At 39.3% G+C, this 22,309-nt stretch overlaps 1 protein-coding gene across 6 annotated transcripts in view; it reads left to right on the top strand.

The window, feature by feature from the left end:
* Positions 1–16,647, top strand: part of ATP7A (ATPase copper transporting alpha) — a 49,235-nt gene extending 32,588 nt beyond the window's left edge. For 3 of the 6 annotated variants that reach the window (XM_075007438.1, XM_075007435.1, XM_075007434.1), the window contains 17 exons: positions 1,976–2,137; positions 3,606–3,682; positions 3,902–4,124; positions 4,558–4,791; positions 5,279–5,370; positions 5,739–5,866; positions 6,075–6,229; positions 6,545–6,679; positions 7,589–7,783; positions 8,223–8,405; positions 8,762–8,975; positions 9,704–9,850; positions 10,254–10,396; positions 11,288–11,491; positions 12,053–12,170; positions 12,735–12,837; positions 13,818–16,647. In XM_075007438.1, coding sequence (XP_074863539.1) covers positions 1,976–2,137; positions 3,606–3,682; positions 3,902–4,124; positions 4,558–4,791; positions 5,279–5,370; positions 5,739–5,866; positions 6,075–6,229; positions 6,545–6,679; positions 7,589–7,783; positions 8,223–8,405; positions 8,762–8,975; positions 9,704–9,850; positions 10,254–10,396; positions 11,288–11,491; positions 12,053–12,170; positions 12,735–12,837; positions 13,818–14,091 — 2,787 coding nt within the window. In that variant the 3' untranslated portion in view covers positions 14,092–16,647. The remainder of the gene's footprint in view (positions 1–1,975; positions 2,138–3,605; positions 3,683–3,901; positions 4,125–4,557; positions 4,792–5,278; positions 5,371–5,738; positions 5,867–6,074; positions 6,230–6,544; positions 6,680–7,588; positions 7,784–8,222; positions 8,406–8,761; positions 8,976–9,703; positions 9,851–10,253; positions 10,397–11,287; positions 11,492–12,052; positions 12,171–12,734; positions 12,838–13,817) is intronic. The other 3 variants (XM_075007436.1, XM_075007437.1, XM_075007439.1) reach the window with 3 other exon arrangements.
* The last annotated feature ends 5,662 nt before the right edge of the window (positions 16,648–22,309 follow it).

Raw genomic sequence — 22,309 nt, 5'->3', positions numbered from 1 at the left:
GCACTCATTACCAGTAGTATTTGAATGCCTCACAACTCTTAAAACATAAAAGCAGTCTAGTAGCACTTTAAAGACTAACAAAATAATTTATTAGGTGATGAGTTTTTGTGAGACTGACCCGCTTCTTTTGATTGTACATAGACTAGCAAAGGTATTTCTCTTTTACTGCCTCACAACTCTTAATGTGATTATTCTAACAATACTCCTGTGATCTACAAAAGTAAAGCTATCTCCATTTAAAAATCTTTCCCAAGGGTACCCTGGAAGTGTCTCAGAACTAAACCTAGGTCTCTGAATCTTCAGTCTAACACTTTAACCAGTGGGCCTTCCTTTCTTCCACTTGCTTCTTCCCCACGTTACACTCCTGTTTGCAGTACGTGTCCTCTTCAGTGTCAGTCTCAGCTTTGCTGTTGCTGGTAAACATTTTCTTCCAGAACTTGGGGATTGAGCATGCCTTTGGACACCTTTAGAGCAACACTTGAGAATGATGTCGTTGTGCTAAGTGTGAGACACAAAGTCCGACTGGCCATCAGCAAAATAGCTAATATTAACTTGTCACCTACCACAGTACAATAATGCACAAACAACTTGGTCTACCTTAGGAAGTGAAGCAGGGGACGAGAGCTGGTTTTCACCTATGAGCTTTAATTTTTGTTACAGTAACCTTAAAGATTGCTTTTACCATTAATACATAGACAGTTTTTAGATGAAAAATGTTACTTTGAAATAGAATCTCTGCTTCTGCAAGGTTAAACATCAATGAAAAGCTGTGCACAGGTGGGTGAGAAACAAATACAGTAATCTATATCTAAAAGAAACAAACCTCCCAAATATATGGCAAAGGTATCTTCTTCCAATGTATTCAATCCCATGTCTTTTACTGGAAGTTTGGAATATTAGCAAGGACACAAAAAGCTGAATTGCTTCTACCTCTGTACGACCTCTTCAGTGTTTTTAAAAATTGTATTTTGAGCGTAATGGAAAATGTAGCATTCAAAATTTTCCAAACTTCTGTAAAGACGTGAAATTTATATGCCTTTGCTAGACATTTTGTTGTTGCAATTGATTGGATAGGAAGTTGCTCATATAATATAATGAGCAGCAGTATAAAACCTAAAGACAGAGAAATATTACAAACTGCATGTGTAATTATAAAATAACCTACACATTATGTAAAGATATGTAAAGATCAAGCCACAGTGGCACCTGCTGGTCAGACAGCTGTATGTTCCCAAAAGTTTTTTGCGTTTTTGTTTTTTGTCATACCATCTTCTAGGGCAAGCATGTCAAACGTGCAGCCTGTGGGCCAAATGTGGTCCAATTGAAATTTTTTACCACTCTGGAGATGGGATCTGGCTGGAGTGTGAAGCCCTTTTGACACATCCAGCCCTGGGGTCTGTCTGGGGCTGGGGGAACCACGGCAGCCCCGGAGCTGGAAAACCTGCTGGCAGCTCCAGACCCTGCAACCTGGTGTGGGGCTAGGGAAATCCCAGCAGCCCTGGGGCTGGAAGCCAGCTGGGGCATGGAGTACCTTAAATTTACATTTAGATTAAAAAATTATGTATGAGCAAATAATTTTACATATAAGATTTTATGAATTATTAAAATTATAAAACAATAACATTCATATTAAGTATTAAATTCTCAATTAAAATTATTTTATTATATTCAAACAAAACCTGCAAAAATATTCTAAACTATGCCTAAAACATAATCTATGAAAATAAATACTTAGGACTTTCTGATAAAGTATGTTTTCTTTGGTGGCCCTGTAAGCTATCAGTTTTTGTTTGTGCAGTCTTCAGTGAGCATTGAGTTTGACATGCCAGTTGTAGGGATACTATAGCTCATATAGCAAAAGCACAGTGTTTGGTTTCCTATTTCTTCTCAGGTTATAGGTGAAAAAGTATTCACTAATTCCTTTTTTAAAAAATCAGTCTTTGGTTTTGATAACAGGCAGAAATTTCTTTAACAGGTCAGAGGAATGACATGTGCCTCATGTGTACATAAAATAGAATCTACCCTTATGAAGACTAAAGGTGTGTTATACAGCTCAGTGGCTCTTGCAACCAACAAAGCACACATTAAATATGACCCTGAGATTATTGGTCCTCGAGATATTATACAGACAGTAGCGGTAAGTGTTTAGCTGGTATTAACCTGTTTCACGGGGCCACTAAAAATCTTATTGAATATCCAGTATGCTTCCTAAATTCTAAACTGTGGAAGACGAGATCTCTGGGTCTTTAAGAGTTATGGAACAGAGTTATATCAAGGCCAAAAGTCTGTCCCGTTTCTCTTCCACCTACCTTGCCCACCAGCAGTTCAGAGAAGTCAACATAGAGAACAGGTGTTCTGGCAGTAAGTGAAACTCCATATACCAGCAGAGCAGTACTCCTTGGTGACTTTGTCCATGCCTTGCAAGAAAAAGCTAGAACATTTTAAAACAAGTTGAAACCTACATCTGTTTCTATTTCTGAGGTACCTTTTGACATGGAAAGTGAAAGAATGTCTTTGTAAAGATGCTTTGGAGCAAGCTCAATAATATATGGAGATATACCTATCTCATAGAACTGGAAGGGGCCTTGAGAGGTCATTCAGTCCAGTGCCCTGCCCTCATGGCAGCACTTGTCACCATCTCTGACAGACTTTTTTTTTTTTTTTTTTTAATTTATTTGCCCCAGATTCCTAAATGTACCACTTGGGATTGAGTTTACAACCCTTGGTTTATCAGGCCAATGCTCAAACCACTGAACTGTCCCTCCCCCCATCATGGCCTTCTCCGTCAGATAGCCTACAAATAGTATACAGTACAAATGTAGGGTGACCATATCTCCCCAACCCAAATATGGGACAAGGAGAACAATGCTGTCCCAGCCAAAACGGGATGGATGGTTACCCTATCTGAGAGTTGGGAGGTGGCTCACCTGTAGGGGCTGTCACCCTCCCAGTGAATCTCCCAGCTTCCAGCAGTTGGGGGGCCACAGTGCTGTCATTCCGGCTCCCCCAGCAGCTACAGCTCCCCCAGCCAGCAGGAGTTGGGGGGCAGCTGTGATAGGGGAGCCGGAGAAAGCTGGGGGTAGTCATGCTGCCATGTGGTCCAGCTCCCAGCTCCCCCAGCCAAGGGAAGCTGGGGTGTAGGGCAGCCATGGCAGAGTCTGGCTTCTGACTCCCCCAGCTAGGGGAAGCAGGCAGCAGCCGCCTGAGATTAGTCCCTTTAACAAGATACGGGACTGTCCCACTGAAACTGGGATGGATGGTCACTCTACACAAATGTCTCTTTAAAAGTAGAAATAAGTTTTACATTGCTCACAGCTGAATGTTCCAACTGTTTTCTGCTGGAGGTTGAATGATGGGATTCCTTTTTCTAGATGGCAGGGAATGGTTTTGTGTACTGTAGTACAGCTAACACGCTCATGGTATAAACTGTAGAAATACAGAATCACAGATGGTATTTATTTCTCTGGACAAGGTACAGTTAAAAATGTTTTCTTTGTATGCAGTATTGATGACTTCCTGCAGATCAAAGCGAAAAGGTATATTTTTCTTGTGGTGTTAATCCTCTCAGTGGTAAAATCAAGTTCTTGCTATGTTTCTCTTCTAAGGATCTAGGTTATGAGACTTCTTTAGTGAAGAAGGACAGATCTGCTAGCCATCTAGACCACAAGCAGGAAATAAAGCAGTAAGTATTATTGAACCTGTTCTTAAATTCTATTTAAACTGTTCATTTGATATTTTTTTAACACTTGAGACTGATTTTGAACAGTAGTATAGTTTTCACAAATTACTTTGTTGGTCTCTGCAGACATTGGAGCTAAAACGTTATCTATGTCATGCTTATGTGCCATCTGTTACTTGCTAAACAAGTTAAACTTTCATTGTTTTTTTCCCCTTACCTAAGATGGAAAAGATCTTTTCTCGTGAGTCTGTTTTTCTGTATTCCTGTAATGGTGCTGATGATTTACATGATGATTATGGAGAATCACCTCTCAGATGTTCAGCATCGCAACATAAGTCAGGAGGAAATGGAGACCTATCACTCTTCTATGTTTCTGGAGCATCAGATCCTGCCAGGATTGTCTGTAATGAATTTGCTGTCTTTTTTATTGTGTGTCCCTGTACAGGTGAGGAAAAACATAGTGACTTTCAGTGTGCTGACATGAGAAATTCCCAAATAAAAACTGTTGTTTTTATAATGGATCATTCAAAATGTTAAGCACAAAAGATCACTTTGTGAAAGACATTGATTCAAAATGATTATTGAAATCATTGGGTGTTTTGACTTCAGTGGGAGCAGGATTGGATCCATCATCTTCTATATTTTAGCATTGTAATTATTAGTCTTTTTATTTGAGCTCCCTTTATTTGCAGTACATAAATTGTCAGTGCTTCATATCAATTGAAATATTAATATTTAACCTTTTTAAGCTGAACTTTTTTTAAAGTGTACAGAAAAGAACCGTGCACTTTTCACTTCAGTCAAATAGCTTTAGAGCTGTAATTTCTTCATTTGTATTTTTGTGTAAAGTACAGTTGCAGTGATTATTGTTCTTACAGTTATTTGGAGGCTGGTACTTCTACATTCAAGCATACAAAGCACTGAAGCATAAAACTGCTAACATGGATGTGCTGATCGTTTTGGCAACCACCATTGCATTTGTCTACTCCTGCGTTATTCTTCTCGTTGCAATGGCTGAAAAAGCAAAAGTGAATCCTGTGACCTTCTTTGACACACCTCCTATGCTGTTTGTGTTCATTGCACTGGGCCGATGGCTAGAGCATATGGCAAAGGTAAAACAAAATAGAAGTACCTGCTCATATGTTTTACATTAAATATAATAATATAAAGTGTTCCAGAGAGGTTGCACTAGAAAGCATGATAGACTAGCTTTTTAGTAAGGTACAGCAGAAATTCTCAGCAAGCAAAATCATAGCATGAAAGAAAACAAAAGCAAGAGTGAAGTTTGTGTTTTTATAGATCTTTATTTTGTATAAAGTCTCACATCTGCAAATGACAGGAAACTACATGGGTGTAGTTGTAGGGTGTGCATGTTTTAAAACTTAAGTCATATGAAAAATCATCATCCTGATTCCATATCATTTGTTCATATTACAGAATGATTTGCAGGTATTTTGAACACTTAAAAATGTCAAAATTATTTTTCTTGTCCTTTTGCAAGAAGTGTTTGTGTTCCAAGGGTGAATTGTAACTGTTTAGTCTGTGATTATTTTTCATTAATAGCATGATCACAGGGAAATGTATAAATTGCTATTTTAGGGCAAAACATCAGAAGCCCTTGCAAGACTAATTTCATTACAAGCTACAGAAGCAACTGTCATTACCCTAGGCCCGGACAACATTCCTTTGAGGTATTTTACTCCTTCCTTTCTTTTTCTTTGTTTTTGAACTAACATTTTTACCTTACTGAAGATGTGCACAACTAGTAACTCGTTCAACTTAAGAGGATTTGCCAGATGTAAACTTATAATGTAATAAAACTGATACCAGTCTGATTTGCCATATTGACATCTTGCTAACTTTCTCTTTGAAATTGAACTGATTTTTCTGAATGAGCAAGAATTGAAAAACAAATAATAGGATAAACCATCACAAAAATCCATTTGTCATTTAGAAATATGTGCATCAGAGATTCTGTTGTATGTAATGCTGAAAATTGTTTTTGACTTGATAACATCACTATCCATTTTTAATTTAATGTACTTTACACCCTTCTCAGTGAAGATCAGGTTGACGTTGAATTGGTTCAACGAGGAGACATTGTCAAAGTAGTTCCAGGAGGCAAATTCCCAGTGGATGGCCATGTTATCGAAGGACAGTCTATGGTAGATGAGTCTCTCATCACAGGTAAGCTGTTTGCTCTCTTTTAAGTTTTGCAAATATTTCTTTTTATCAAATACTTATGAACAAGGGAGGCAGACGTTTACTAATTTGCTGTATGTTTTCTAATGTATGTTAGGAAAAATAACAATACTTGTATATTGCGGTGGAAAAAAATAATACTGTCAAAATCAGAATTTGCCACCCTAAATGTCTTCTGTTGGCTTTTATGTAGGTGAAGCAATGCCTGTGACTAAAAAACCTGGCAGTACAGTTATTGCAGGTTCTATTAATCAGAATGGGTCACTGTTGATCTCTGCAACCCACGTCGGAGCCGATACAACTCTCTCTCAGATTGTCAAACTTGTGGAGGAGGCACAAACCTCAAAGGTACTTTCACTGAATAGTGGCATTGATTTAAACTATTAGTTCTGCCTCTTCACGTAAGCCTCTATTCAGCAGATCCCATAAGACTTGGAGGCTTTTAGACCTCAGTCTTCGAGTCAGGACACCAAGCAGTCTCAAGATACCAAATGGCGGAACTTTGAACTCAAGACTTTCAAAGTTTTGAGTCTGTTAATTCTTCAAAGTCATGGTTTTATTAGATTTATATGTTGAATATGCTGAAATACGTGAATTCTGTTTGTACTTGTGCTTTAAAGCATGGAGATCAGAATTGAAGCTTTTGTGTTTTCTCCCCTGTAGGCTCCAATCCAACAATTTGCAGACAAACTTAGTGGCTATTTTGTTCCTTTTATTGTGGTTGTCTCTGTAGTTACCCTTTTTGCCTGGATTATAATTGGATTTGTCAGTTTTGAAATTGTGGAAACATATTTTCAGGTAAGTGACTCTTTTTAAATCACTTAAACATTTTCAAATAGTAAGTATAGTCAAACAGACTTCTATTACAAAAATTCCATCCTAGAATATCCTTGCAGTGATTTGTCTTGTGTGTTGTTCACATGCTGCCATGCTGTTCTGTAGTTTTGCTTAAGAAAGGAAAATTGCAAAGTCATAGCATGTCATAGTTAAATAAATGTTTACAAAACATTTAAAACTACCTAGGAAGTGGTTACTAAAAATCGTTGTTGTTCATCTCCATTCAGCTGAAGGGGTATTGTTTGAGACCAAGCCCCACCATGATGGGAAGCCCAGACCCTCTATGCCTCCCTCTACCCTGGTGGGATAGATGAACGTATGTGGCCTGCAGACCAGGTGAAATAAACCAGTCTGGCCTGTGGGCTGTAGGTTTGCCACCCATGCTTTACACATGGTGGATCTCAAAATAGGACTAGGTCCCTAATTTGTCCTATCAGACAGTTAAGATGGCAGTTTCTTGCTTGTTTTGTTTTGTTTTTTTCTGACACAGGATGCAAGTGGAGATTATTTATTTGGCATTAATCATACTACACTTTAAAATGATTATATGTACTGATTAGAGTATTATTTACTATGCTGCACCTTAAAGGAGTTTCATATTTAGTTTGAGAAAATGGGAGGTAAGGGCTTATAGGTAAAATATAACATGCAATAGGTCTGTACTACAGCACAAAATATGATTATGTGGGCTGTCAGAATTCTGGTACTTGCTAAATTTTGAGCACTTTACTTTTAAATTTTTACTTTCTTTAAATGTAATTTTTTGTATGTAATTACAAATATGCCTTTATGACTAAGAAAATGTCAAATTGATCGCATGGTTTACAATATTTCTTATTGTATTACTAAAACATGTTTCTCTGTCCACAGGGTTACAATAAGAGCATTTCCAAAACTGAAGTGGTAATCCGTTTTGCTTTCCAAGCTGCCATCACAGTCTTGTGCATTGCCTGTCCTTGTGCATTGGGATTAGCAACCCCAACGGCTGTGATGGTGGGTACTGGGGTAGGAGCTCAGAATGGCATATTGATCAAAGGTGGAGAACCGTTAGAGATGGCTCATAAGGTAAGAATGCAATTTTTTTTTTTTTTTTCAAGGCTTCAGCTTATAGTAGGACTCTTCATGCCAGTTTTCTGCATTTGTTTCCAAGCACAGAAGTTATCATTACTTGTTGTCTGTGGATGGCTGGATAGTAATTTTGGGCAACTGAAAAAACAATGATAAGTCTTGTGTCACCTTTATAAATTAACAGATTTATTGGAGCATAAGCTTTCATGGGCAAAGATCCACTTTATCAGACCCACTTCGTGCATCTGACCAAATGGGTCTTTGCCCACAAAAGCTTGTGCTCCAATAAATCTGTAGTCTGTAAGGTGCCACAGGACTTCTCATTGTTTTTGCGGATACAAACTAACACAGCTACCCCTCTGATACTTTGGACAACTGTATTATTCTGTTGTTAAGATCTTTGTGCAACAATGCAGATTTTTTTGTTTTGCTGCAGGTAAAGGTGGTGGTATTTGATAAAACAGGAACCATTACCCATGGAACTCCGGTAGTGATGCAGGTGAAGATTCTAGTAGAGAGTAACCAGATGCCACGTAATAAGATTTTGGCAATAGTGGGGACTGCCGAGAGTAACAGTGAGCACCCTCTGGGGACAGCAATAACAAAATACTGCAAAAAGGTATGGCATTGAGATTTTTTTAAACAAGCAGAATATTTCACAGTAAAAGATCTTCTACTGTAGAACATTGTCTCAGTATTGAGTGTGTAACTGAACAACCCTGCTCTGACTAGAAAGTGGTTGGCTTGTTGAAGTGGCCTTTTGTTTAGAGAATTCTAAAACTTGAAAGGGATGAAAGCATGTCAGTGATTTGAGACTGTCTGCACTAGAGCCCAACACTTAAACTTGTGTTTTGATTATTTGCATTTTATCTGCTTATGTTCTAGATTTGGTTTTGGGTGTAAGTACTGTCCACACTCTTATAAATGCAACTGGATTCTGTATTTCTCAGAAAACGTTTGATCTTTTTTTCTTAGGAACTGGACTCAGAAACTCTTGGAACCTGTACAGATTTTCAGGTAGTTGCGGGCTGCGGCATTAGCTGTAAAGTCACCAATATTGAAGCATTGCTGTACAGGAGGAATGAGAATACTGAAGAAAATAATATTAAGAATATGACACTCATAAAAGTTGATGAGAACATTGAGGAGTCAGTGCAACCTGCCTTGATTATTGATGCCCAGTTGCCAAGTAAGCTGACGTAGGCGGGTAAAATAAAATCATGCCAAGAATAATGATATAGTATTGTGTGACATTTTGAGGATGTTGAGGAGAGAGGTTGCCATGGGCACACAAACATTTTCTCTTCAAACTGAGTCTGTGCCCTCCTAGAGGCACAGAGGAGTTGCTTTTTACTTGAATAAAATAGCTATTACATTATCTGGAATTGATGGTGGCCTATCGCTAAGAGACATGGGTTAAAAGGAGCTCTAGTAAAGTGGGACATGGGGAGTTTAAGGTTCCATGCTAGAAATAATTTGTCAGAACTGGAGATAGAACACAGGAGTCCACTCCCAGTGCCTGTCCTTGTTCTTTTTAAAACTCTGTTTCTTCCCAGGTGATCGTTATCCAAAGTCTTCATGAAACTTTTACTTTTGATCAGTCTTTGCTCAAATGAGGCTCAGTGATAGCCTTTCACATGTATGAAAGCTCAGAGAGAGGAAATTTCATGCAGTGTAGTTCCATGTTACAACTGTGGCCTCAAGTACGTCCTAGCAGATTCTTTATTGAATAACAGCTAATTTGTTTTCTTTTGGGAAAAGAAAGATTTGTGGGGTAGGTAAAAAGAAAAGAGTTCCTAAGTAGTATTTAGATCTTGGAGAATGACACCACTAATCTGTAAGAGCACCTTGTAAACTCTTGTCTGGATTAATTTAAATGGGTTCACATGATAGTAGGATTGTATTTTCTTCCTTCAGCCACCTTGAATCATCCAAAATACTCTGTTCTCATTGGAAATCGGGAGTGGATGAATAGAAATGGCCTTCTTCTCAAAAGCGATATTGATAATGTCATGATTGAACATGAACGTAGAGGTTGCACGGCAGTCCTTGTAGCTGTTGATGGTAAGATTGGTGTCCCTTTTCTGTGTTCTTGGGTTTAACGTGTGAGCATTTAAATAGAAAGTGATAAGAGAAACAATTGACCCTGAAACTATAATCTGGAAGATGATGATGAAATAATAACCGTAACCAACAATATATAATAAATAAATCCACTTTATAGAACCACAGGACCAAAAGTGAGCCTCTAGCTTTAAAGGTTCAGTAAAGTTTTGAAAAGTAGAGTCTTATCCACCTCCTTCATGTGCATGGATGTTGGGGCACACCATAACCATAAGAGTTAGAAAACTAATAAAAAAGAGGGGAGTCTTTTAGCTCTGTGTGTGTCTTCTAGAACCCCCTTGCTGCTAAAGGGGGGAAAAGAACTTTGGTAGGATCACATTCATTTTCATGCTGTCTGTATTAGGAGTGCTGTGCGGTTTGATAGCTGTTGCTGATACAGTGAAGCCTGAGGCTGAACTGGCAGTCCATACTTTGAAGACTATGGGTTTAGAAGTTGTCCTAATGACTGGAGACAACAGTAAAACAGCAAGATATATTGCCTCTCAGGTAAGTTACTGAAATACCTTTTATTCATGATAGTCTCTCCACCCTCCCAATGAATGCTGCTGCACTCTACTCCAGTGGAAGGGAGCGGGGTGATATATCTCCTTTCATGTTTTAGTGTTCCCCCTGCATGATGCATAGCAAATTTGGATGAAGGTGAAAAGTGCCAACAGTGTAGAAACACTTGTAGTTTTTTGTAAGCAGTTATAACTGGTTTTGGAGCATGGAGCTTCTCACATCAAATTTGGACCAATACTTTTAACCTGATGAAGATAACCCTTTCAACTCTCTTAGCGCATAATAAAATCAGTTAATTTAGAATCATTCAGTGATAATCTATTTCAGTATCTCTACTTCAATGGCTGGCATGCAAATACATTGATAATTGGAGAAAGAATAATCTTCTTGAAGGTCTGAAAATTGAGATGTCTTTGGCCAGATAAATTTGTTAGTCTTTAAGATGCCACAGAATTCCTTGTAGTTTTTGGTTTCTTTGATTTGTTCAGCAATATTAGTGTCTTCCCAGTGGTTTATAAATTCTGTGATAAAAAAGTGAATTAGGGTTGTTTCGTGCTTTATCTCTTCCTATTTACTTTGTAAATGTCAGTTTTTTTAACATATTTGGTTTCCCTTTGCTAATCCAGTAATCACAGTTATTAATTTTCTTGCTAAAATCAACCCACATCCATAAGATAGACCATGTTCTCCCTCATGCCAGTGACCGCATAAGGAAAATGATAAAATAGTGTGGCAGTGGAGGTGGAAAAAGTCTCTAGTGTGATATATTTATTTGGCTTACTATTCATGGAACAGAAGACATTTAAATTCAGAGCCAGAATCTTGTCTAGTACATGAGAAAGTTACAAGATGGTTCTATTATGTTTTCTTCCTTAGGCTGGCATCACCAAAGTGTTTGCTGAGGTTCTTCCTTCGCACAAAGTAGCCAAAGTGAAACAGTTACAGCAGGGCGGCAAGCGGGTAGCAATGGTGGGAGATGGTATCAATGATTCCCCTGCTCTTGCCATGGCTAATGTTGGAATTGCAATTGGCACAGGCACTGATGTAGCCATTGAAGCAGCAGATGTGGTTTTAATTAGGGTAAGTGATGGAATTAAACTTGTTCCATAAAAGAGTGGGGAGATATGCCAGAGGCAGTGAAATGAAGGATGTTGTTTGGGACTCTTAGCTCAGTCCCTCACTCTGACACTGGCTCAGTCGGGACAACTGCAGAGATGATTTGCTCCATCCCTGCAGACCAATGGAAGTGGAGTAGGGAGGAAATGAGCTTTCTCTGACTCCTGAGGATGTGACGTTCATTGGCTCTTGAAGGAAATTGCCATCAGCTTTCTCTTGCTCGCTGTATTGTCCCATGAAAGCTCATCACGGAATAAATCATTTTGTTAGTCTTTAAAGTGCTACATTGCTGTTGTTTTGTTTTGTTAGAATACAGACTAACATGGCTAGCTCTGTGTTACTATTCTATTTTATGTGCATACAATCTAAAAGCATGTAATAGAGAGAGACTTGCATCTTTTAGAAATTCTCAGTGCCTTGTATTTAGCTTTGAAAACAGTAATGTAAGTCTCAGAGTAATATGATAACGTTTCATTTGTGTCGTTAGTTTTCTTTGACTTTTCCTGTAAACGCTTTAACTTGCAGAACGATTTGTTAGATGTGGTGGCAAGTATAGATTTATCAAGGAAGACCGTCAGAACAATCCGGTTCAACTTTGTCTTTGCTCTAATTTATAATCTCGTGGGAATCCCTGTAGCTGCTGGTATGTGTGTTCTGTTGTGATATCGACAATGTGCTTTCTTAATAGGTGATTGCAGTGACTTTTCTTCTTTGATAAAATGGTATCCATTATTTGTCTGATTACTGTACAAATTCTTTACATGTAGAGAGAGGGAGGAGTAGCAGGGAGCTATCTCCTTTTATTAATATTGCTATATTAGTATTAGGATGAATATTTACATGGCTGTACATCAATATTTTTAAGAAGAACATTTTCTTGACTGAAGTGTGAAAACCTCGATCAAGAAAATGCTTTGCTGCAAAGCAAACAATCTGTGTCTTCATTTGAACTTTCAGTTGTATTTTAACACATCCTAGATAACCATTTTAAATAACATATCTGAAAATCCTAATATATATGTGACAGTGATTATTCCTGTTTTTTCATACTCTTAAAATTTACTCATATTTGTTGATGTATTAAAATGCAACTACAACATCACGTATAGACTTTCATATGAACGTCTGCTGGGTTGCATGAAGTGCATTTGAGAAATATTCTGCTTGTATATCATTTACCTGGAGTCAGCACTGGTTTCTTTCCTAGGTGTCTTTCTGCCACTTGGTATCATTTTGCAGCCATGGATGGGCTCTGCTGCAATGGCTGCCTCTTCTGTTTCAGTTGTGTGTTGTTCTCTGTTGCTAAAGCTGTAAGTATGAAAAATTCTGTATTTGTTTTGATTTGCAGTCATGGATGTGTTAGTTCAGAGACAGAAGCTTCTACTGAAATGAGCACAGGATGAAGAATAAGAAGTTTCTAAACTCTAATCCCAGCTCTAGAATTCAGGCACATCCATGTTTTAGCAGTGTCTGTCTTCGGGATGGTCCCCTTCCCAACACTCTTCCCTCTTGGATTCAGTTTTGTCCGTTTTGCTTCATTGGTGTAGCCAGTTAGTCCAAAATGCATCCAGCAATTTTGTTAAACATGTTTGTCTGAACTACAGCCAGCGCAGGTGCATATGATGGAACCTACAAAATTCAGTATACAAGAATTCTTGTCGCTTAAAAATCTGTGGGAAGTTTTCTTGCCACATTGTGCTGGATTTTTCACAGATTCTGTGGTTATGGCACAATACAGTTGGAAGCACCACATCTGCTGGCACTGAGGACTTTTCTGAAGTATTTCCATAAATAATACTGTGTTAAATGCCACAGTTTGTTTTATTTCCAACCCTCAGCCAACTATGGTAGGTGTGATACCACGTAGTGTGGGAACTAGTGAGTGCAGGTATGAAAGGATCAGAGGTGGAAAAGGAAATGATTTCTTAGGTAGAGTAAAACACTGGAGCATGCCTATTCCATTTATAAAGCCTGTAGGTGCATTCTTTCAGGGCATTCCTGGGAATTTAAACAAAATGAATCAGTAAAATATAAGGAGTGATAGCAGAAGTCTGCTTTGCCGTCCCTTCTCTTCTGTGTATTGTTCTAAAATAAAAAACTCATTTGTTATCGGAATTAAACGAAAGATGAGAAATTTACAAGTTTTTAACTTGTATTTAAATTATGAATGGACATGGGCATTAACTACAACTATTTGTACATGAACATCAGCAGTACAGTTTCTTTGCACTTTGAGTTTTTGCTATGCACAGTTACTGACAAATAATTTATATTGGATTTTTTTCATTAGCTACAAAAAACCAAGTTATGAGAAATATGAACACCATGCCCGTGAGCATCTGAAACAGAAGAGACCTTCGGAAATCAGTGTCCAGGTTGGAATTGATGAAACTGGGACAGCTTCTCCCAAACTGAGCCTAATGAATCAACTCATCAGTTATAGTAGAGCCTCAATAAATTCCCTCTTCTCAGATAAACGTTCCCTCAACAGCATAGTTCTCAGTGAACCAGACAATTACTCGCTTCTAGTGGGAGATTTCAGAGAGGAAGATACTGCACTATGAATGGCTCTGAAAAGATACAGTTATCTAGAACTCTGGATGCACTGATAAATTCTGGAGGCCTGACTTGTTTTGAGGATTTTCCTCATATTGTCTAGAGGTTTTAATTGCCCAATTGTACAGGACAGAAAATACGTTTCATGTTCTTGCTGCAGAAGCTGATCCATTTATTTGCAGTGACCTTCCATTATTTACCAGTCATAGCAAAGAAGTTAGGGGCAGTGGCAGCTGGAGCTTGCAAGTGAAGCTGGATAATGTCACTAAGAAGCTCTTCAGTTCATGTTATTTTTCTATAAGATGCTGAAATACAATTAAGAAAACCTGTAGGGGACCAGAAATGGAGTACGGGATTGACCAAATGGGAAATGGGGGCCTTTTCTTGAGGTGTAACTTGGTGACTATATTTGTATCAAAGATTTTAATTATCACTATATTTGTCAAATATGTTAATTATCACAGCTGTAAACCCTGAAAGCGCCCTTCATTTGCAAATAGAGGTGCCTTATTGCTTAAATCTTGGGATTTCTCTCATTTATAAGCTACTCCATACAAGAACGTGTCTTGTAAAACTTCAATCTTCTTTTTTACCTACTCTTCTGTCATCTCTGTTGCCTGGATTCTGGTATTATGTACAGAATGCATTGAAAGGGCTTAGATTAATTTCCCTCCATCTTCTTAATGTTTAACCTCTGTCCTTTCACTGTACATCTGTCCAATACACTCCTGGTATGGAATTTGTCTCCTAGAAGGCACATTAAGTACACACAGAAGGTGTTAACCTAGGTAACACACCATCTGATATTTCTCCAAAGTTTGCCTGAGGAAGTTACAGAGTATGTTCCTGCCTGAATTACTAGGCTTTTTTAAAAGTCTAAGCCTTTAGAGCAGCTATTGTTACTTACCACCACCTTCCAATTCCCTTTAAATGAAATGCAGTAATTCATACTGATGTTACAAGGTCTACCATTGTAGTCTTTACAATTGCACATTCATTCCTAGTTAATGTTACCATATAGTTTTTGCTCTATTTATTACCTACTGACTTAATGTCAGTTGCTTATAAAATGTTAGTAGTGTACCAGACACAGCCCTCAGCCAAAACCCTGGTTCCCAACCTCTTCAATTTGGGAATATTCAGATCCAGACTTCGTGCATTTGAGTCCACGTTCACTTGTCACAGTACTGAATTATCAGAATAAGATTTTTGATCATTGCTCATAAATATTAAAATAAATTTCTCACTGAGAAATCACCCGTTTAACTTCCTGAGGTATTGGCTAATCTGCAAATTTTGTTCTAGAAATCCTTTGTTGTGAGAGCTGTGTACCAGATTACTAGGTAAATAATGATGAGAACTACACCATAAAGTCTAATCAATTATGTGAGTGCTTAATTCTCACTTGTGTTTTTCCAAGAGGCCAGCACATCTATCAGAATAGACACAGAGAATAGTAAATGTTAAGTTTTTTTTAAATTGAGAATGTGCATTAATGCACAAATATGTCAAAAGGAAATTTTCAGTCCTGAAGTGACTGTTACTTCATAAGGGAAAATATCAAATGCTGAGAACAGGTCATTGTGTGAAGTAGACTATGTTATCCTTAAGGTGCAAGGAGCGAGTATTTTACACATACCATAATGCTGAATGCAATATATAAGTTTTAGTTGTTTCCATATTAAGAAGAAAATTAGGAGTAGGAAAACATCAAATTTACACTCAGCAATTCTGTTTCACAAATAAAATTTAAAATACTTAATAAATTCTTGATTTTTTTTTTTTAGCTGTATTTGTCTATTTTGGTCTAAGGAACTTTAATTTGTGCTATAGTAAAGCCATTCCATTAATTGTTGTTCTCAGTCTTGAACAACAAAGCTATTTATGATTAGGGGATGAATTATTATATAGAAATAAACAAAATACTGCCATGCAGCATTTATTGCTTAAGGATTACAGATACTGCTTCCATTATTTTAGTTTTGTTTTCCACTTACCTTCATTTTCAGAGGCTCTTTTGGGCAAAATTCTACAGGTGTAGTTGGGAGTATTCTGCATGATTTGTCTTCTCAAGCAATTTTCACATGGCAGCAGACTATTTTATACAAGAGAATTTGGTTTTGAATTGTGCTAGTAATTGGCTGTCTTCTGCTTGATTCCGCAAGGAACATGATCGGACCCAGTCCTACTCAAAAATGTGAATTTTGCCTCTGACTTTTGGGAACAGGAACAGCTTAATAACCATATGCTTTTGACATCTGTTGCATGGAGAAAATATCAAAATGACTAATTTTATGGCAGGAAACAAAAATTGTCACTTGGGGACAAATCCTGTTGCTAAACTTTTGCGTGGTAGTTAGCAAGCATACATAATGAGAACTGTTTGTTGCTGCATGTTTGAGGTGAATAGATTTGATTAACTCTGCTATACCTTGAAGTTTTCCTAGTATGAAAGTCCTTCTTCAAGGCTTTCTGTATCCAGTAAAACCAGTATTTGAGCCAGTTCCTGAACATTCAGGCTACGTCTACACTAGCCCCAAAATTCGAAATGGCCACGCAAATGGCCATTTCAAAGTTTACTAATGAAGCGCTGAAATGCATATTCAGCGCTTCATTAGCATGCGGGCGGCCGCGGTGCTTCAAAATGGACGTGGCTCGCCGCCGCGTGGCTCGTCCCGACGGGGCTCCTTTTTGAAAGGACCCTGCCTACTTCGAAGTCCCTTTATTCCCATGAGCCTGGGAATAAGGGGACTTCAAAGTAGGTGGGATCCTTTTGAAAAGGAGCCCCGTTGGGACAAGCCACGCGGCGGCGAGCCACGTCAATTTCGAAGCGCCGCGGCCGCCCGCATACTAATGAGGCGCTGAATATGCATTTCAGTGCTTCATTAGTAAACTTCGAAATGGCCATTTTCATGGCCATTTCGAAGTTTGGGGCTAGTGTAGATACGGCCTCACAGTGATATCCAATGCTAAGGAGTTTCTTGTTTTAATCAGGTGACTGGAAATTTGATTTGCACTTGAATGAATACACAAAGCATTGAAATATTGTACATCTGGTCCAGAAAATCTGAGTCAGTCTTTTGGAAAATAAGGGTTTTTTTTCCCCCCAGTAAATGTCTGCATGGAGACTTGTTGAAATTTTAGAATGTTTACATTGGTGCCTTGTGAATAAAATATTTCATGCTGTGCTTTAAGTTGGTGAACCAAAATGATTTCTAGTTTGAATGTACAGTGTAGGTGAAATAGCTTAAAGAGTAAAATGTTTGCACAAATGTAAATGAGGTATTTTTTCTGTAAATACAATATACTCTTCCCTGTCAGCATCTTGAAGTCATGTAGTCATGTGTCATGAAAATCGTTTTGAAATACTCAGTTATAAGTGACGGTAGGTATCAAACTATTTATCATTTTCTGTATTGTCATTTTACGTGGCGGGGTGTGTGTGTGTGTGTGTGTGTGTGAGGGAGAGGGAGAGGGAGAGGGAGACCTGTGATTTATTTTAAAAAATTCACAAAGTTCTGATAGTAATTATTGTCTGAAATTTTACATTGGATTTACCAGTGCATATTTACAAGTGATACAGGCATGTCTTTTACATGTAATCAATTTCATGCCAAAAGGAGCTATAAGACCAACAAGGTGAGAATAGAAACAGGGCAGTGTTTAATTACATGAGCCGCTATGAATATTTTATTTTATTTTTGGAAAACCAAGAAACCAGTCAAATATATCTAACTTTAGAGAAATTCTTTTATTAGGTTTGGTACAGAAAAGAAACAACAATACCATGAATATTAATGTTAGTTTTGTTATGTCTCTAAATTTGCACCATACGTATGTAATATGTTTCTAATTCTATCAACATTGTGCCTTCAGCTTTATCACTGTAATGTTAAAATGTAATGTTCCATGTCTGTTTTTAAAGTCCTTCCTGGAATTCCATTTCTAATATTCCTGTTTTCAGGTTGGAAAAATATAATTGCCAACTGCACTTGACTGCTTGCTAATCTCTGTATTGCTGTGCTTCACTGAAAATCTTAAAATATGTGATCGTTAGGGTGGAAAATGAAGAATCCTTTCTAAATAGGTTGCTTTGCAGCCTATTTGAATAGTCATATGTAGGCCATGGTCATTATGGAACCATCTGTTTGGCACCACCTTGCTCCCCAGTTTTCATATGTGGCCCTCTCATATGGGCATGTGTTTTACTGTGAATTGGGATTTATTTTTATTGTTCACTCTGCTACAATCCTCGGCAAATAATTTCACCTTTCCGCTTCAGTGGATCCAGCTGCAAAATGGGCTGCGATGCTGTGGGTCAGTCAGTTAATGTTGGGTACAGTGAGTTCTTTGAGTAGAAAGGTACCAGATAGTAGTACTGCAGACTGCAAGCTCTCTTATATCCAAAATAAGCTAACTACTATAAAGTTCTGCTTTAGGAATCCTGAACGGAGAAGAAATTTAACTTGCGGGCTCCTATGTGTATGGTCATGGCACCACTTTTTTCTGAACAGGTTTTGTCTAAATTCTAGATCTCTGTGGCTAGTGTGCAAGGCAAGAACGATGGCTGCAGTCATGAAAAGGGCTGAGAATGAAAGGTGCAATGACATAAAAATGACAGGCAAAGGGGCTGGAATTGCCGTTGAGTTCCCTGGCTAACCCGCTGACTTCCACAACATAGTCTTCCCAACGCAATATTTAAACTAAAAACATTGACTGTCTCTGACGTTGCAATCTGCAAAATAAACCTCTCCACTAAAGCAGTTCTCCCCTTTGCATGTTTGTTGAAAATTCTTTCTGTTCCCCTTCCTGTGATATTTTCTCTGGCATCATGTACATATTATCCCTTTCTCTATGAATGTTAAAGGGCATTGTTGGCTGTGAAAAACTCAGTTGCCTGATAAGTCATCTGTGTCACTCTCCGGCTTTCGTCCTATAAAGACCTATGTAGGTGCTTAACTTGTGTATGATAAGGGGTCCTGCTGACTTTATTGGGACTGCTCACACTGTGGAAAGTTTGTATGTATATGACTATTTCTACACTGCACTTTCTTTGATAAAACTGTTGGGGAAAAACTGATATTTTACCAATGAAAAGCACTGGTGTGTACAGCTCTTGTCAGAAGAAGAGCTACCCCTCCTCTTTGGGGGTGGTATTATTTTGACAAAGAATGGCTGCATTCTGTACCTTCCAGCAGTATGTCTGTAGTGACATAGTGCTCCTGTAAAGTACTCCACTAAAGTGTAGGCATGGCTTAAATCTTTGTAGTATTGAGTCTTTACTTGAGCTTTTCCTTCATAAAATTAGTACATGAATCTGAAAATAAATCTGCAAGATCCCCATTGAAACTCATGGGGTGCCATGCACACAGATCAGTGAATTTAATGTAGGGATGAAACTTACTTTCCTTGGGATTGCGGTTGTGAATATAGGGGCTTTTCTTCAGATCAGCTGAAACCAAAATTACATTGGCTGTAATTCACACTGATGGGGTGCTGCTACCTTCTGAAGTGTAAATTATATTATTTTGCACTATACAGAAATCTGTATAGAGTGAGCTAATGAAACCCGCCCCCCTTCCCTCTGTGTGTCATAATATATTCATAGCTTTTTGCCTCTCCAGTTGTAAATCACACAAACAGGTTTAGAGTAAACAAAACTCAAATGTTAAAATTGACTTTTGGTATTTAATAGTGATAATAAGGGATGGCAAACAGCGCGAAGTAGTTCAGTGAGCAAATTAAGCTTAGTTTGAATGTTTAATAGATAAAATTGGCTACAAATAGTACTTTCTCATCCTAAATGTTGCATTAGCCAGCTTGCAGAATTTCTTGAGAAGAAAACTGTTCTTGGTTGCAGCTTGAAGTTCCAGGTCTATCATTCACAGGCCAGCCACCATTCCTGGGTTCAGTACATCTTTTGTTTTTTAGATGTTTCCAGCACTCATCCTGGATGGGATGAAGAATAAAATATAATGTACTCCCCAGCCTGAAATAAGATTTGCATATGCTGAGAATTTTTTTTCTTAGCTTGATCCCCACCCCTTAGTGGAAAAACACTGTAAGTCCTAGATGAGATCCAGTATCAGGTGACATGATTATATATCACTTGGGCTACGTCTACACGTGCCCCAGACTTCGAAATGGCCATGCAAATGGCCATTTCGAAGTTTACTAATGAAGTGCTGAAATGCATATTCAGCGCTTCATTAGCATGCGGGCGGCAGTGGCACTTCGAAATTGACGCGGATTGCCGCCGCGCGCCTCGTCCAGACGGGGCTCCTTTTCGAAAGGACCCCGCCTACTTCGAAGTCCCCTTATTCCCATGAGCTGATGTAGGAAAGGAGCCCCGTCTGGACGAGGTGCGCGGCGGCAATCCGCGTCAATTTCGAAGTGCCGCTGCCGCCCGCATGCTAATGAAGCGCTGAGTATGCATTTCAGCGCTTCATTAGTAAACTTTGAAATGGCCATTTGCATGGCCATTTTGAAGTTTGGGGCACGTGTACACACGGCCTTGTAGTGTAAAAGCAGCATCTCAGGAAATTTGTTAGGAAGGTAGGGGATTAACATCTTCAGAGTCCTATTGTTCTCCGTAATAGCCCATCTGGTGATGGTTTCCCAAGACATTCTCCGCTCCAAGGACATGGTGGACCCAGGAGGAAGAGGTGTGTGCAGGGGTCTCATTTTCCAGACTCTTGCCAGCCCTCTGGCTTGTAACAGATGTGTCAGATACCAGCTGCGTTGCCCATCTCGGGGATGTGCGGATGCATGGTATGTGATTAATAGGACCTCTCCCTACACATCGTCAGGGAACTAGAGTGTTCGCCTCACTTGTGTGGCATTTCTCCCACAGCTTAGAGGCAGGTCAGTCGTCATTCTATCAGACAACACATTGGTGGACTCCAATATCAATAGGCAAGATGAAGCCTGCTCTCATCGCCTATGTCAGGAGGCCCTTTGCCTATGGGAGCTCTGCATCAGGGTGGGAATCCACCGAGTTGCCTCCTATCTCCTGGGCACCCAGAATATTCTGTCTGGTTGCCTGAGCAGGTCTTTTGCAGGCCATGGATGTGCCCTTGGAGGATGTGGCCCTGAAGATTTACCACCATCTGCCAAAACAGGAGATGCACAAAGTTCTGCTCCCTCATGGGTCTGGGCAGGGCATCCCTAGGGGACGCATTCTGGCTGGATGGTCTGTTGCACACGTTTCCCCTGTTCCCGCTGATGCACCGGCTACTCCTAAGTGTTCGTGAATTCAGGGCATCCCTGATCCTCAGAGCGCCCATGTGGCCCAGGGAACACTGGTTTTCCACTCCCCAGAGCCTCTTATGCGACAGACCCGTTGTGTTCCCATCAGTCCCTGACTTGATCACTCAGGACTCCAGCAGGCTCCATCATCTGGAACTGTGGTCCAGTGTGGAAGCTGCATGGCTGATGGCAATGGAGCTCCAGTGTTCAGCCCAGGTTCAGGAAGTATTGATGGGGAGCAGGAAACCTTCCATTAGGCCTGCTTATTTGGCCAAGTTGAAGCATTTTCACTTCTGGTCTAGCCAGAAGGGGGTGTTCCCTAGGGAGGCCCCAGTTCCCTTAGTACTGGACTACCTTCTGGACCTCAGACTTCAGGGATTATCCTTTTCCATCAAAGTCAACCTAGTGGCTATTTCCATATTTCAACCAGGGGCTGGGGAAAGACCCTCTTTGGGGATCCAATGGTGAATAGGTTCTTACACAGGCTTTACCTGCATGTGTGGCAGCTCACTTTCCACAGGGATCTTAACTGGGTCCTCTCTAAACTCATAGGACCTCCATTTGAACCCCCTGGTGAGGTGTTTGTTGGTATCCCTGCTGCTGGCTGTTATCTCAACGAGGGAGGTTTCTGAGCTTTGGGTGCTTGCTATGGATCTCCTCTTACTGTTTTGTTTTAAGGACAAGGTCAGGTTACCCCCAACCCTGCCTTTTTGCCTAAGGTTGGTGTCAAACTTTCATTTGTCCCAGCATATTTTCCTGGTGGTATTTTACCCAAAATCCCATGTGTCAGGTAAAGAGCAGGCACTGCACACCTTGAATGTTAGGAGGGCCTTAGCCTTTTATTTAGATAGAAAAAAAGCCCTTTCCTTTCATAAGTTGCCCCAGGTCTTTGTGGCCATTGCAGACTGGATGAAGGGTCACCTGGTTTCTGCCCAGAGACACTTCCTGGATGACAGCCTGCATTATGGAGCATTATGG

The sequence above is a fragment of the Carettochelys insculpta genome, chromosome 13 (genome assembly GCF_033958435.1).
Source record: "Carettochelys insculpta isolate YL-2023 chromosome 13, ASM3395843v1, whole genome shotgun sequence".
NCBI lineage: Eukaryota > Metazoa > Chordata > Testudines > Carettochelyidae > Carettochelys > Carettochelys insculpta.
Note: the sequence above shows the minus strand (reverse complement) of the source record. Positions and strands in the feature narration are given on the sequence as shown.